The sequence below is a fragment of the Acanthopagrus latus genome, chromosome 1 (assembly GCF_904848185.1).
Source record: "Acanthopagrus latus isolate v.2019 chromosome 1, fAcaLat1.1, whole genome shotgun sequence".
NCBI classification, from domain to species: Eukaryota; Metazoa; Chordata; class Actinopteri; order Spariformes; family Sparidae; genus Acanthopagrus; species Acanthopagrus latus.
In genome coordinates this window covers 17,725,070-17,740,541 of record NC_051039.1, presented here as the reverse complement: position 1 = coordinate 17,740,541, position 15,472 = coordinate 17,725,070, and the positions used below count along the sequence as shown (strand labels likewise).

Genomic DNA, 15,472 nt, shown 5'->3' with positions numbered 1-15,472 from the left:
CTGTACCTGCCAGTTTCAGAAAAAAGCCTTGGGGCTGGAACGGCCAAAACATGAGCCTGCAGATTGTTTTGAGTTGTTTGATTCCCCGGAGCACAAACACAGCTAACCTGCCAAACAGCGCCCAACCTGCCAGGGGCCTTTACATTTTCCTTGTGCTTTTAAATACAGCGGCTCTATTTGAAGCGCCTTCACATCACCCCTTGGCCAAAACAGTATTTGTATAACCATTTAAATCTTGCTGCCTGGAACAAGGCACCTCTGGTCAGACAGAAGGGGAGCACTGTGCTGCTGCACTGGGCAGTATGAGAAAACTGATGCATTTTCTGAACATTAAAGCATGTAAACATATTTTTGGAGTAAGACAAAATAAAACTATGAACCTCAAAATGAGCATTTATATGCATTCTTTAATGTTTATGGTGGTTTATAGTCGGAAACATCTATATTAAATGAAAGAGAATCTGTACTGTATTGTGCTTGGACAACATCAATGTCAATAGATTTTGTTTCTCAGATGTAAAGACATTTACAGGAAAGGAACAGTAAAGATGTAATAAATAAACCGAAAATTATGCGGCTTAACATCATTACACTGCACGGTGTGCATGCTGTTATACACATTTCTATTTCATACTTGGCTTTAAATCAAATCAGGAGAAGATTTCTGATCTCTGTGAGTCTGTTGCTGCAGGGTCTGACCTAGTTAAAATACAGACATCCTATCATATCTTTCCTGCTTTCCTTCCCACTCTCCCAGGTGAGACTAATGTCAGAGGAGGAAAAAGATAGAGAGAAGAAGAAGACGAAACAAAATCAGACACTCACTGAGATGAGAAATTCAGGTTGATTGAACAGACCTTTTCAGTGTTTTTGGTCAAGTCTTGATTATTTAAGAGCAGAATATAAATGTGTATATGTTACTGTATGTTAAAAACAAGTAAGTTTTGATACACTCCCCCCTTCAGCCCAAACCCTGTCCAGGTGTTGTGTATAAAGCCGAGCTTCTCTTTCATCAATCGTCACTGAATCCCTCACATGTGTGGGATTTATTACACATAGTTTTTTACATGTCATGTGTGGTAAAATAAGCATGCATATGCTGTGAACGCTACTTGGAAAAATACTGGTCAAGCATTATTTACAAAGATAGTCAGCGCAGATTTTCTAGGTAGAGAAACAGTTGTGAAGCATGAAGAGTTATGCATGAGCTGGAGTAACGAGGAGACTCCAACACAGCGAGACAAAAATGTATTATTAAAATCCACTGCAGCTACAAAAGAAACGTATGAAGTGGGGAGAACAACGATGGATAGATGGATGGATGGATACAAAGATACAGAGAGTGAAGAGCAGGGACTCATCACATTTCTATGCAAAGTTGAAGAAAAAGAGGGAGAGGGAGAGAGTAAAATATCCCCAAATGTCAAGTGGATAGAAATAGATGAGTCACAAAACACCAGAGGCAACTTAAACTAACACAAAAAGCACAACGTCTGAAATCTGTTTGAAGTAACTGGAAAATAATTTGACCTCGCAATTAACCCTCAGCTAAACTTGGCAGTGCGGGGCATTCTTCAGAAGGGCATAGATGGAAGTTTATGTAACATGAATGATGACTACTACTCAAACCACTGTGACACAGCCCTGAAACTCGAAGTGTTGAGTAACGTATTTGTCATGCCACAGTAATTGGGCAACACTATGAAAGATCACATAGAAAATGGTGGGATGCAAATGATGTCACTGTACTAGAATTGCTGGTTCAGTACTGGTTGCTAGGGAGGCAAACATTCAGCATTTCCATGTTAGAAACAAAGTGTGTCTTTGTGTGAGAGAGAGATTTGGGACCAAACAGGTGAGACACTCTGAACCATTTTATTTCCTCTGAGACGAGCTGTAGTCAAATAATTAAAATTCATCCAAATACACGATGCAAATTCTCTTGGACATAAATATCACGGAGGTGATTCTTAGCAAGTTGAATCAACTTCGGTATTTCATATGTGGGAAAATTAATGTAGCTTGATTAAGAAGAAAGTGAACAACAGACCATTGTCCCTGCATTATGCACCAAAACACTGAGTGAAAATCTACTGTGAAAACTTACTTGGCAATAAACTTGACACTAATTCTGATGACTGATGCGATACAATGAAATGGAGCCATAATCAATGTCATTAGCTACACTTGTGCTTTTATAAAACAAGACTGTCCTCTCATGAAAAGCAACAGCAGCAGTTGTTTTCCTCTGAAGCAACATTCAAATTGAAAAACTGTGAACATTGAGATAGAAGCAAAGGAGGAATTCAGGTGACTGTATTATTAACAACACATAAAATATGAACAAGGGAGATGGCTGTTCATTTTACACTTCCAACAACAATTTGTCAGTTTGTGTCGTCAGAGCCACAATCCCTAACTGTTTACCTTTAAGGGTACAGACCAGAGTACCATTTCAAAATAAATCAAACAGCGCCACATTTTGGTATGTCATAGCTCATCTTTATAGTACATACAGGAAGAAGAAGACCGATCTGTCACCCCTACAACAAGTCACAGTGAATCAGGGCAATGGTCATTGCAATATTTGTACTGAAAAATACAAAGCTGAGCCATGCAACATTTCTAACCTGGTCAAACACAAAATATGACTGTCAAAGCTTGTGCAGTGCTCGACAGTCCTGAAGTTCCCTGCAGCGCCCAAAGCTGATTTAAGCACAACTGCAGCCAGCGCTGTGCTCATTAATGTAGAGTTAAGCCCCTTTATGAATGGGGACAATTCATCGTCATTTTGAGGTTATTAATTAGCTAGTTAGATAAGTTGTTTACGGAGATAACTACATTTTTCTTGAACTACGTTTGAACTACGTTTTCTTAGCATTTTTACTTGTGTTACCCAAAACTCAGCTTCTGGCTGCATCTCAAGTTCTTTAACGACATTCAGTTTAGTACACAACAACAATACGTGACATATTTTACAATGTTCTTAACCAAAAGTGTGTGAATGCATAGTATTTACTGGCAAATACAATAGTATAAAAGCACTGCAACAACGACGACAAAACAGCTGCTTCCTCTACTTTGATAAGGCTGACGAGATGCTGCAACGATGTATCTCTGCTTTCAACAATTTCCCTTTTGAAAGGTGTATTTTTATATCAAGTCCAATGATGTGCTGATATTCCATCAGTTTCTATTGCTTAGTCCACTTACCAAGGTTGAGTAAAGCGCCACTCACTCAAGAGTCACTCCCAGGTATTTGAGCAGGTTCTTCCTTTGAACAACTACAAACTAAGGATTTTCCTGCTACTACTGCCAGTAAAGTAAGCTTTGTAATCTTAGTAATCTACATTCAATCATGAAAAAGTTTCAGAAGATGATTAAAGTTAAACACAAGAAATTTGACATCTGTTTTTAGCAGCTAATCAGTGTACTCCCACTTGGCAGCCGTATACTGCTGTATATAATAAAAGCTTACAAGCACACACACACACACACACACACACACACACACACACACACACACACACACACACACACACACACACACACACACACACACACACACACACACACAGAGACAGGCAGAGTGACATGAACTAATTACCTAGTGAGAGGCCAATTAACTTGAGATTAGTGTTCAATCATGAAGTCATCAAAGACCCGAACTGTTTATCAAAGTTCAACAACAACAGCAGCAGCAGGAACAGGATTGTTACAGCCATCATTAAAAAGATAGACTCCTGATCCACCTCTTCTCACACCCCTTTAGCGTGTGCTGAGTGCTGAGGGTCAATACAGTTTTAGTGCTGAACAAATCATTTATCTGCCCCTCTGGCACACTGGAGAATTATGTGGATGACCATGCATTTCCAGGCGCTATTAATCCCGCTGTGAAAAGTGGGAGATGGCTGGCAGACCATGACTGGGTAAGAGAGGTACAACCTGAACACCTTATTTTCTCATCTTAAGAGTGATATGTTTAAGTTACGGTAGTTTCATTGTTTCTTGTCGACTTTTTCAGAATTTGACAGGAAAACATCTCAATTGCCCGCAGAAATGCAATCAATAAAAGACAAAACAAGGACATTCTTTATGCAATTTGATCTGAATTAGATATTTCATTAATTAAAAACATTCTGTACTTAAAGAAACTGAAGCTAAATCTTCAAAAAGAGATGCAACAGTCTTTACAGATCCAAGCACTCTATTGAGGACCGCCCTCTAAGAACGTTTGAGAAACATGTTTGTGGTTTGTGCAAAACTAGACTAAAGGAATTACGCAGCTTACAGGGATTTAAAACATGTTGTTGCTGTTGTCTTTTTGTTGTATAACTAGCTGGACAGTAACCACCTTGTTGCTGGACAATGAAGCAAAACAAATATTGTGCAAAAGACAGAGAGGGCAAAACAGAGATGGAGGGCTGCAGCAGAGTGGGCTGGAATTGCATGAGCGGACACGTGAACTGACATCGACTGGATCGATCCACACTCTCACAAAGCTTTGATTTAGTATGAGTCAGCAATCAAAAGGAGACGAGTGAGGGAGAAATTGAAAATAGGGGGGAACATGGAAATGGAGGGAGAGAAAATAGACAGAGAAAAAGAGAGGAGGGAGAAAAGGGGAGAGAAAGACACAGCAGTCTCTCTGCTTGTGTTTGTCAGACCAGGCTCCAGAGATAAGAGGCGTTTCTCTGCAGAGGCTTTACATCTCTCTCTCTTTGTTCTTTCCATCCTCTCTTACTCTCTCGCTACCCATTCTTCTAAGCCCTGAGCTGCTCAAGTGCTGCCACCACAGAAATATTCACCTATAAAATGAAACGTTTAATGCTCCTGCTCTGATATTCAGCCTTTCGACTCTGTCACCCATGGCTCTTCTGTCAACTCTGAGCCTCAAATCTCACCACTGGGTAACAAGAAGCACTGAGACTGGTGGGTATAAGAGGATTTACAGAACCTTAAAAGGATATTCTAATTCGCAAAAGCTGAAATGGATAGTTGATTATTTGATTAGTCAATCATTTCAGGAATTATTGAAGCATTCAATGCCCAGCAATGGCTGGTTCCAGCTTCTTATTTGGGGGTTTGGTACTCTTCTTATAATAAAGGAAATATTTTAGGCTTTTGAACTGCTATTAAAAGAACTCTCCTTTGGCTTGGGGAAACTGTTATTGTCCGTTTTTCTTTCTTTATAACTTCATGACATTTCATACACAAATTAGTAAATATTCAAGAAAACTAAAAAACGCAAGAATTATGTTTTAAACCAGAGAATACCCAGCAAAACTGATATTTGCATGTACACATATACACCTTCAAAAAGTCTTCATTTGTTGAGTGATGATCATATTCACACAGTACCATGACAGGGGAGAATACACACTCTCTGTGTGCGTATGTGCATGTATCTGCATGCACCTCTGTATTATTCAGCTCCAGTGGTAACCAATACTCCTACGCATGAAGACACTCACACATTACACAGAGGGGAAGTAATGAGTCACATTTCACAAATATTCTGTTAAGTCAACATGGTGAGAAGTAAATGACACACACACACACACACACACACACACACACACACACACACACACACACACACACACACACACTTGCCCCAAAAGAACAACTGCACAAAAAACACCTGAGACTGTTAAATAAAGTCTCTCTTCCTTCCTGCTCATTCATCCTTAAGTCAAAATGGTAAGTAAAACATCAACACAGGGGCTGTAAGTGCAGCTTGACACACACACACCTACACATCTACAAACATTACACACACAAAACATTATGACTCTACGCTATGCAAAGCGTTCCAGTCGCACACAAACACATTTGTTTCCACCTGAGTCTCAGGGGGAAACAGGTAGCTGCTTGGATTACCAGGAATGTAGCTCTGGACAAAGGACAACGTAGGGAGGGACAGGAGCCACACACTGCCGACTGTGTGGAGGTATTCTCAATTAAGCCCAGTTTAGACTCAAACAGGAAACCCAGAGAAGAGAAACAGCGTGTGTGCCTGTGCTTTCTGTTGCATTTCCGTATTGACTGAATAAGAGGAAAATGTCTTAACATGCAGAAAGGTGTGAGAAGTACTTATTTGAAGCTGAAAATGCAGGTTTTGAAGATCAACATTCAAATTAGGTTTAGAAGTTGAGTAAAGGTTTAAAACGAGGTAGAAGTTACAGTGGTTAAAAAATTAGTGCTGTTACAAGTGTTTCAAACCACGTGTGTGGGTGGGAGTGTATATACAGTAGGCCGATAAAACCAGGAGAACTTGAAATTCATCCCTTGGTTATGAGCAATTTACTGTTACACTGCGTGTGTGCGTGTTGTTGATTGAACCGCGTTTGTTTCCTTTAAAACATGCCAAGACAATTTGGCTCTGTTAACTGCAGATCACAGATGCCGCATGCAAAGCAATCGGTGCATCCTGCCGACTGCCGCACATTCAGTCAGCGCTCCACATGTCGAGGTATGTGAGTCAGTGCGTAAATGTGTGACACCACCAATCAAAAAGATGAGTGTCTTACTTAGAAACAAAAGCGAAAAAGAAAGCTAACAAAAAAGAGAGCTGTTCTGGGTCCTATGCTATACAAATCAGAATACAGGCCAAACAGTCCCTGTCAACTCGAGGTGCAATTAAGAGAAGCTGTCACATAAGTTGGCAGGTGTATGAATTTGGGTGTATCGGTCCATTTGTCCTTGTTGTGTCAGACACCGGTTCCTTAACTTTGTATTTGATGACTAACAGTATGTTCGAACAAAACTTGCTACTTCATATCAAAACAAGGAAGTAGGCACTTGCCCACAGAAGTCAAACCAAAGTCATGAGCTTTGTTTTTAACCCTACGACAGACAGTGTCATACTATCCAGTGGGTCTGCAGCTCATCATTATATATCACTACAGATATAATATTAAACATTTACGCATTGCAATGTCTAAAAAGTACAATTCTGTTGCACATTTTGTCTAGTTGTGTACTTCGATTGTACCAAATGTTTCCCACAATGTTCAAACCCAGAGAAATCTGTAATTCTATTTAACGCGAGGGTGCATTTTGTTTGGCACGAGAAATGGCAGAGAGGTCGGAAGTCAGCAAACACGACTAAACATGACGTGAATACTGTGAACGTATCTGCGTGAGTCACGTCAGAATTTCATCGGCAGTGGTGGTTGTTTAACAATTAAGGCATCAACCATTATCCAGTTGTACTTATTGACATCATCAAACTCCATTTTTTTGTTGCCATTGTTTTGATCGAGTCATAAAGCAGAAAAAAACTGTGTGTTTAGCATTTAGATGTCTTGTATTGTCTCACCATAACCCAAGATATTCAATTAACAATGATATAAAAACACAGAAAAGCAGCAAATAAAATCACTTTCAGGAGCTCAACCAAACATTTTGGCCTGTTTATGTGACCTCACAAATTAATCAACTGTCAAAGTTTCCAGGATTCACTCTTGGTCCGTTTACTAATGGTTTCAGGGATGCTTTAGTCATGTTTCCTTGAATTATCATCATCGATACTATGATAAGCGATTGCGAGAAGAGAAGTTATATTCATCTTCAAGGGAAAAGCACAACGCCCTGACTCATATATAACGCTTCACAGCTCTGTCTCATTCAGTGTGCAGATCTGTCGTCCTTACAGCAACAGCCTGTTGTGTCTGGCGCTTTGATTGTCTTCTCTGAGTCACCACACTGACGTCCAGTGAGAAGAAAAGACAGCGCCTCACGGTTATTCTCTAATGGCGTGAATTGTCTTTTTCTTGAGCCACTGTTTGTCAGCTCTCTTGCAGTTGTCCATTGAATGGGGGCATTTCAGTGTGTCGTTAGCGGCAGTTGAAAAGCAGGTGGTCAGGCCTCTGCCTCCTGTCAGCTGCTGCATGTGCAGAGCATAAAGTATTTTCGTAAAAAGGAAAACTTTAAGAACCAGAAGAGCTTCTGCAGATGTTCAGAGGTAACATTTGGCTTTGGAACGGCTGAGCCGGCAGAGTGAGATGTTGCTGATTAACGTTTCTGCAAACCACTGATATGATGGCATTTTAAAAGGTCAGATATAAAATCTAACCTAAAAAAGTTACCACATATCCATGGTGTGCAGAAATCCTCATTTTTACCATTTATTCTGGTGATTGTGTTCTTTAAAATTATAGTAGAAGAAAGGAAGTAAATAAGAACTAACTATTCATATTAAGATAATTATTTGTACTGTTACGAATTTGTTCTTTTTTTTTTTTCGCAGAGAGAGAGACATCATAGAAGGGAGTGACTGTTTTAACTGCTGCAGATTAGCTTCCATTCATCCAGTACAGCTCACTGCCGCATGCTAATCTAGTTATTCTAGTCCTGGTGTACACACTGTGCACTGCGAAAGACTCTTGGCTGAATGTCAATCTTGTTTAAGGACACACAAACAAACTACTGCAAAAAACAAACAAAAACCCCCCCACAACTATATTCAATATACTATATGAACTTTTACGAAATGATTTGAGTGGAAAACAAGTCTTCCAGGAATGTATTAGCCCGGGACAATCAACCCGCATTTTCCTGTTCGTCTGAAGGAGAGTAATCTCGTTATGTAATGTCCAGTCACAGACCAGGAGTATTCAAAATGACTATTGGGTCTGACGTCACATGTTGCTATTGTGATCCCCACAAAGGACTCACCTTGCCTTCTATTTTTGGAGTAATGAAGGAATATTAGAAGATACAAAAAGTACAGCTGTACTGTGAACATCACATGTTCAATAAGGATAATATTCTTTTGCTGGAAACCGCACACTGTTGTTGCATTCTTTAAGATCATCTTAATGTCTCTGGTAATGTAAAGAACTTGTTCCTGAGGCCAAAAACACGATTTACAACATCTTAACTTGTAAATAAAATGAATTTAAACACCCTTTCTAAGCCATGTCGTGTGAGTGTCATGTTAACAGTACACCTTACATTTTCAGCGTGTTGGGTTCGAAACCCATTATGATTGATATGGTATTAACCTCCCTATTTTCTCTGAACTATGGCCAGAGTAAACCACACTAGAATAACTAGAATTACACTTAAAATCAAGAGAACCTTTCCAAAGTTAACCTCTTTATGCCATTCATTTGTCATTTCTTTTTCAATCCATCTATACCTGGATGTGCTGTATCTGTCCTGCTGCCTGAACACTTATTTTGATCACGCTGTCTTCCTTGCTTCCTCCTTCCTCTCTGTCACTCCCTCTCCTTAGAGCTACCCTGATTTTCCAATTAATCCCATTACCATCAGAGGGATGTTGAACCGCGACAGAGCCACCAGCGGCTGAGGCAGAGAGAGAAAGATAAGACTGGGATGAGACGAGAGCGAATGGAGGAGACAGGACGGTGCAGAGTGATGACACAGACGCCAACAGCTGAGCAAGACAGACAGGGAAGCTGTGAGGCAGGGTCACTCGCATGCAACACACACACACACACACACACATTCAAACACAAACTGGGGGACAATGGACTCTGCACCGCCGCTGATCTTGTCCGTCTCCCCCCCCACTAAAAACTATTTCTGCTTTCCTCATGTTTTAAGCCTGTCCCTCTTTCTGGCTTTCTACCTTACGCCTTTGAGTCCCTCCTCTGTTTTGCTCCCATTCTGTCAAGTATTCTTTCGTCATCCCCATTTTCCAGCTGACTGGGTGCAGTCTGGTTGCTTACCCCGTTCACTAGTGAGGGGAGTCCATGGTCAGCAGTCCCCCTCTTTCCACCAGCCAAACCCTCATCCACTGAAGTCATCCACTCGCCCTGTCCACCAGGGCTAAGTCTGTTTGTCTTGGCACACACACACACAATCCACACACTCTCTCACACACACCACACACAGGTGTTCCCTTCAAAGGCAAGAGGAGGAGGAAGCACCGGGATAGTCCAAAGGGTGAGTCCCTGCCAGTGGTATAATCCAAAAGAGAGGCAGAGGAGCGGCGCAGGATGTACCGTTCACTTTAAAACGCTGCTGCACCGGCTGCCTGGTTTCTCCTCCACCAACAGAGACTGCGACTGCCTCCCTCTCTCTCTCTCTCTCTCTCTCTCTCTGTCTCGCTTTGTAGCACACACACTCACAGACACACACAGAAACACAGACTCTGGACCCCACACCCTCACACACTTTCCCTCTCTTGCTGACTGGTTCGCCGGCTGACTCGCATTCACACAGTGAGAGCTCATATCAGGCAACAGTTGTTGAATTCATGGCCCCTCCTCCCCCTCCCTCCCCCTTGCGGTGGTTGCTTAGCAACTGGCTTGTGTGGGCAGGGCTTGTGAGAGCCCTCACATTGCTGCACAGTCTGCTCTGGGCTGCCGCCTACTCAGGCTATATTTGCATATGAAGCCCTGCCTGCCTCTCTGTCCAGCTCTGTTGTAGCAGAGGCCAGTGCCTGTGTGGGCTGTTGAGAGGGGGAGGGAGGTGAGCGCTGTCACTTAAAACTGAAACTGTTTGTCTTCAGTGATGTAGCAGATTCCACAAGACAGGTCAAAGTGAAGGCGACACACCTGTTAGTCACAATGGGAAAAGGGGGCAATGCAGCCAGAGGCATGCGTTGTTCATGTCACTAGACTAAAACTTTCAAATGAGTTCAGAAAATTACTTGTATCAACGATGTTATCGGCAATCAGTTAATTGATTGGTCAATCAACAGAGAGTTAATTGGTGAATATTCCAACAATGGACTCATTCTACAGCGATCTTTTAAGCTAAAACGACAAAAAATACTGTGGTTCAGTCCTCTTATTGAGAAGATTTGTTGGTTTAGTTAGTCTTCTAACTTGTCAAACTGAATTATTTTTGGTTTTTCAACTGTTGGACGGACAAAACAAGCAACTTAAATATCCAAACTGCAGCTTCAAAGTACTTTCTGACATTTTATTAACAACTAACTGATTAGTTGAGAAAACATCAGACAGATTTACAACTCAGATGCCAGAATAAATGTTAGCAAAGTATGTTGCAAAACCTGTAAATGCCATCATGTTATAAAGTAAGAAGTACCTTACAAGGTACTACAGACGAAAATGATTTTTTTTTTTTTTGCTAATTCTGTCATATTTACATTTTGAGTGTAAACTGAAAATGTCAATTGATGTACACCGTCCCTTTTAAATAAACAAACAAATGAATAAATAAATAAACATTTGTACAGTTCTTGACATGTACTAAGTTACACTCCAACACTGGGAGAAGGTGCTTGAACAATGTAAGATAATCTAAATCTATTAGATTTTCTTTATTCTTTTTTACTCCAATATTACTGTTGCCTTATTTGTATGTGAAGGACTTGTTCACTGTGATGTGAAAACAGAATAAATCATACACTCTGCCATCATCACACACTCTACCATCACAGCAAATCCCCTCTGGTCCCTGTGCGACTTGAAATGAAAAGAGAACAACGGCAGCTTCTGTATGTTTATTCTGTTACTTCTGTGCTTTTATTTTTTGATTTTCTCATCTTCTTACTGTGTTTCCTCCTCACCAAAACTTTAGATTAATCCATCAATTTAATACACTGTTGTTGTCAATAAAATTACGATATATCTCTGGCTATATGTTGTTTTGTTTGGACTGGACTCAGCCGCCGCTGGCAAGAGCTGATGGCAGCTGAGCCAAAACTTCATCCTGCTATAATGACAAGAAAATGTCAGTGAGCGTATCATCTCTCGATATCTCACTTGCTCTTCCGCTCATATTTTTAGTCTTTCAGTGTCAATTTCATGACTCATGCTCTATATGCCAGCCAATCTCTGTGTCTCATGTAGTAGGTGTCAGAGAGCTACTTGATGTGAGCACCCTGATGCTGATGAAGAGGGAGATGTGGTGAGAAAGATGAAGAGGAGGAAAGAGATATGATCCAAGCTCAGGGAGCCAAATAAAATCTAATTGTGTGGGAAAGAATGCACCCTTCCTACCGTTTCCTTTCTCCCTCCCTTCCTCTTGCTCTTCTTCTCCGTCACTTCTCAAAGATGTTGGCAGCGACTCAGCCAATTGCCTGTGGCTATTTGTTTATGTGCAATTTGTTAGAGGGCTGGCCTCTTTCCCCCCCCTTTCAAAGAAGCCATTTACAATTCTATTCATGTCTACCTGCCTCATTCACACTGCAACACATAGTTACGGACCAAGGGCCTGGCTTTCACTACATGCTTTCGCACAGTGTTAATAAAGTTATGTTAATGCTATTCAGAGAAGGGAAGACATAACTTACTTTCTGTAATGGTGTATAATGGGGTAGAGAGGTGCTGTACTAAAGCGATGAGGCTGAGTGGCAAAGAGGTGGTGTTGAATGGACACAAGGCTGAAGCACCTTCAGGCATATACCTTAAGATCACATAGTGAAGTGTTAAAAACAAAATAAATAAACAAATGTGTGTTTTCAGTCGAAGCAGCTCTGTGGGGATTCTCATCCAGCTGCTGGGGTTCGCAATGCAGCAAGACGAATGACAGAGAGGAAGAGGGTGGGGGTAGAGATGGATGGAGCGAGAGAGGGAGAGGCCCCAAAGACTAAGGAAAGAAGCAGAAGACAACAAGGCAGAGAGACTCTTTAGGGGGCAGTGGGTCGGTAGGCTGCTTATTTGGGTCGAGTGCTGTGACTGCAAATAACGGTGCTGCTACTTCTTGTAAGGATCTGCAGAGCAGAGCTTTGGATGCATGACTGCCACATGTGAACCTACAGATTTCCTGTGATAATTTTGTTACTAGGGATAAGAGGAGGAAAGAATTAGTTGTGGATCACAATATAAAAATTTACAAAAAGGGGATTGTGGTGAATTTTTATTATCAGGACAATTGTGAATATTGTCACATGAATGACTTGAATAAGCTGTCTAGCTCACTGACGTACAGTCCTAAATGTATTTATCCTTTATTTGTGAAGGGGGACGTCATGGTTTATGATTGCTTATCTAAGACTCTTTGTTTTCCGCCAAAAACAAAACAAAACAACAAAACAAAACAAACAAAAAAAAGTTTGTCCTAATAAAAATAAATGTTGCAAGATTAAGATTATATCATCTTGATGATCTTGTGAATCACAGTTATCATTTCAAGCCTAGTTGTTTCACAAGAGTGAATTTTATTTCAGTCCAAGAGATCAGCAGTTCTGCCATGTGTCTTCAGGCTGCTTAATCCCACCAGCCTCGGGTATTCATGCCGCAGCTGATTCTGCAGCCTTCTGAATTCCTTTGGTGCTCCCGCCCCCGGTGATTTCCATAACCCCAGTGTGCAACATGGCATGGCCTGATCGGACGACTAGATTGTTCTACAGCCTATAAATGATGTGTATCTTCTGTCTTACTCGATAAATACACACAATTTGAAATTAAGGGTTGCAAGGAACATTTGTTGCAGAGCCTGAAATCTGACAGCATGCAAACATTAACTGCACAACTATGTGACATTCATTTTAATGACAATGTAGGCAGTGGAGGAACTGAGAGGGTCAGATAGCGTGTGAGTGAGCGAAAGAAATACTGAAAGGGCTGAAATGTGCAGCATCATTTCTGTTGCTATCTTGAGTTTGCAGGGCTTGACAGAAAAAGTGAAACCATGAATAAATGATTTTCAGTATGTGTGATTAAAAACCTAAAAGATCAATTCGATGGGAGCAGGGCTTCAAAGAGGAAGACGAAAGCACTTCTAATAATTCAATTCAGATATATTTTTTTCAAACATCCACAAACAGGATCTATACACAGGCATTACGTTTAGATCACATTACATTAGTTTCAGAGTGAGGGGGCTGCTCCAATTCAGACAGCCAGAGCAGTTAGGGGTTTGTTTCTCTTCATCAAGAAGCACTTTTTAAAAAAATCAAAAATGCCTTAATCTCTAAGCAATTTAGTTTCAACTTCCTAAAACTTATTCATGCACTTAATCCATCCAACAGTATACTACACCATTGTGTGTACTGTGTACACATGCAAAAGCAGGAAGCACAAGTACTGCATAGATGTATGAAGTATTATCTACTTAACTGCTAGTGCAGTTCTAGTCAGAACAAAATATACTGTTGCCATTTTAATATATACACAATACTCGTGCCACCAAACTGTTTTACAGAATTGTTGTAAAATTGAACTAAAAATAGGAACCCCACGTGTCAAACATGTAAAAGGTGCACCACTTCCTACAGCAGGATCCAGATTCTATCTGTTGTGAACAATATGGCCGGGATATAAGTGAAACCAGGCCACTGGGTTAGTGTTGCCTGGAGGGAGAACTCACACACAATTGTGGAGGTATTGATTACTGGTGAGGATGCATCTGTTTATGGAAGGACAAAATGTACTCTGACACAGTTATGAATGACAGAACACAATAAGACTTGGACTCCACTCAGAAAGGATGGGGTACACTCTACGGGCCAGACAGACAAATACAGGCAGACACACACAGACATGTACAGGGAGGGAATACAGTATGTACAAAAGTACAAAGTACAAAACCGTTTTTGCATGTAAACACCTTAAGGTCTGCGACACAGGGTATTAACCGATTAGTGGTTCCTGCTCGTATTACTCATTTCAAAATATGAAACATAGCATAGCAAAGTACTCCTCACTGTTTTCTTTTTTTGGCAGCTTTATTTGGCCTTTCGACTTACAAATTCAAATCTATACCAGGTGTTAGGTATAACATTGAGTACTCCACAGACAGAGGGCTGCTCATGAGAACATGCATGGATACATTCAAACTGGCATGTATGGATGTGTCTCTAAAATCATGTCTATGCATCAACTAACAGGCCAGTTATAGGTCACTCAACATGCCATGTATCGGGAGATTAATGTAGGCCCTTTTCCTGACAACATGATTGTAAGACAAAGCAGGATACTACTTTTGTTGGATGTTTAAAATGTTTCAAATATTAGCCAGTGCAATGCTGTGGTGTGCTAATGATTGCTTTGTTGCAATGACAAACCTAGTTAATGAGCATTATAACTTTCTGATCAAACTTGCGTCTATATTTGGAAGTTTTCTCTCTTTTTAGGCCTATCGATGTTGTTATAGGGTATTCTGTATGTTCAGTATTCTTGGACAAGAACCCCAAATTGCTCCCAATGGCGGTACCATTTGCAGTGTGCTTGAATGTCTGAGAACAGAAATGTCACAGAGTGATTTGGATGGAGAACTGGCACCCTCTGCCATTTGTGCATGAATGTGTATGTGAATGGGTGAATGTGACGGTAAAGTAAAGTGCTTTGACTTCTCAGTAGGCTGTTATTTATAAATGCAAATACAAGTTCATATCTCTGGTACTTTAAAGCTCCTATTTGTAATATTAAGTTGAATTCCAAACTTAACAAATAGTGATGCTTTGGGATTGTAGGTTCAAAAGCCTCAATTTAGAAAAGAAAACAGCTGACTGACAACAGATCAAAGCCTGACGATCACTACACAACCTGACCATCCATCGATCAAATCGCTTGCAGCCAAGTGG

General features: G+C 40.7%; 1 protein-coding gene across 5 annotated transcripts in view; it reads right to left on the bottom strand.

The window, feature by feature from the left end:
• rab11fip4b (RAB11 family interacting protein 4 (class II) b) overlaps window positions 1-15,472 on the bottom strand; it is a 57,253-nt gene that overhangs the window by 18,743 nt on the left and 23,038 nt on the right. The window contains exon 1 of one of the 5 annotated variants that reach the window (XM_037108471.1): window positions 9,702-10,197. The exons of the other annotated variants lie outside the window; for them this stretch is intronic. Within the exon in view, the coding sequence (XP_036964366.1) occupies window positions 9,702-9,779 (78 nt within the window). The 5' untranslated portion in view covers window positions 9,780-10,197. Of the gene's footprint in view, window positions 1-9,701; window positions 10,198-15,472 lie in introns of those variants that run through there. 5 annotated transcript variants of the gene reach the window in all.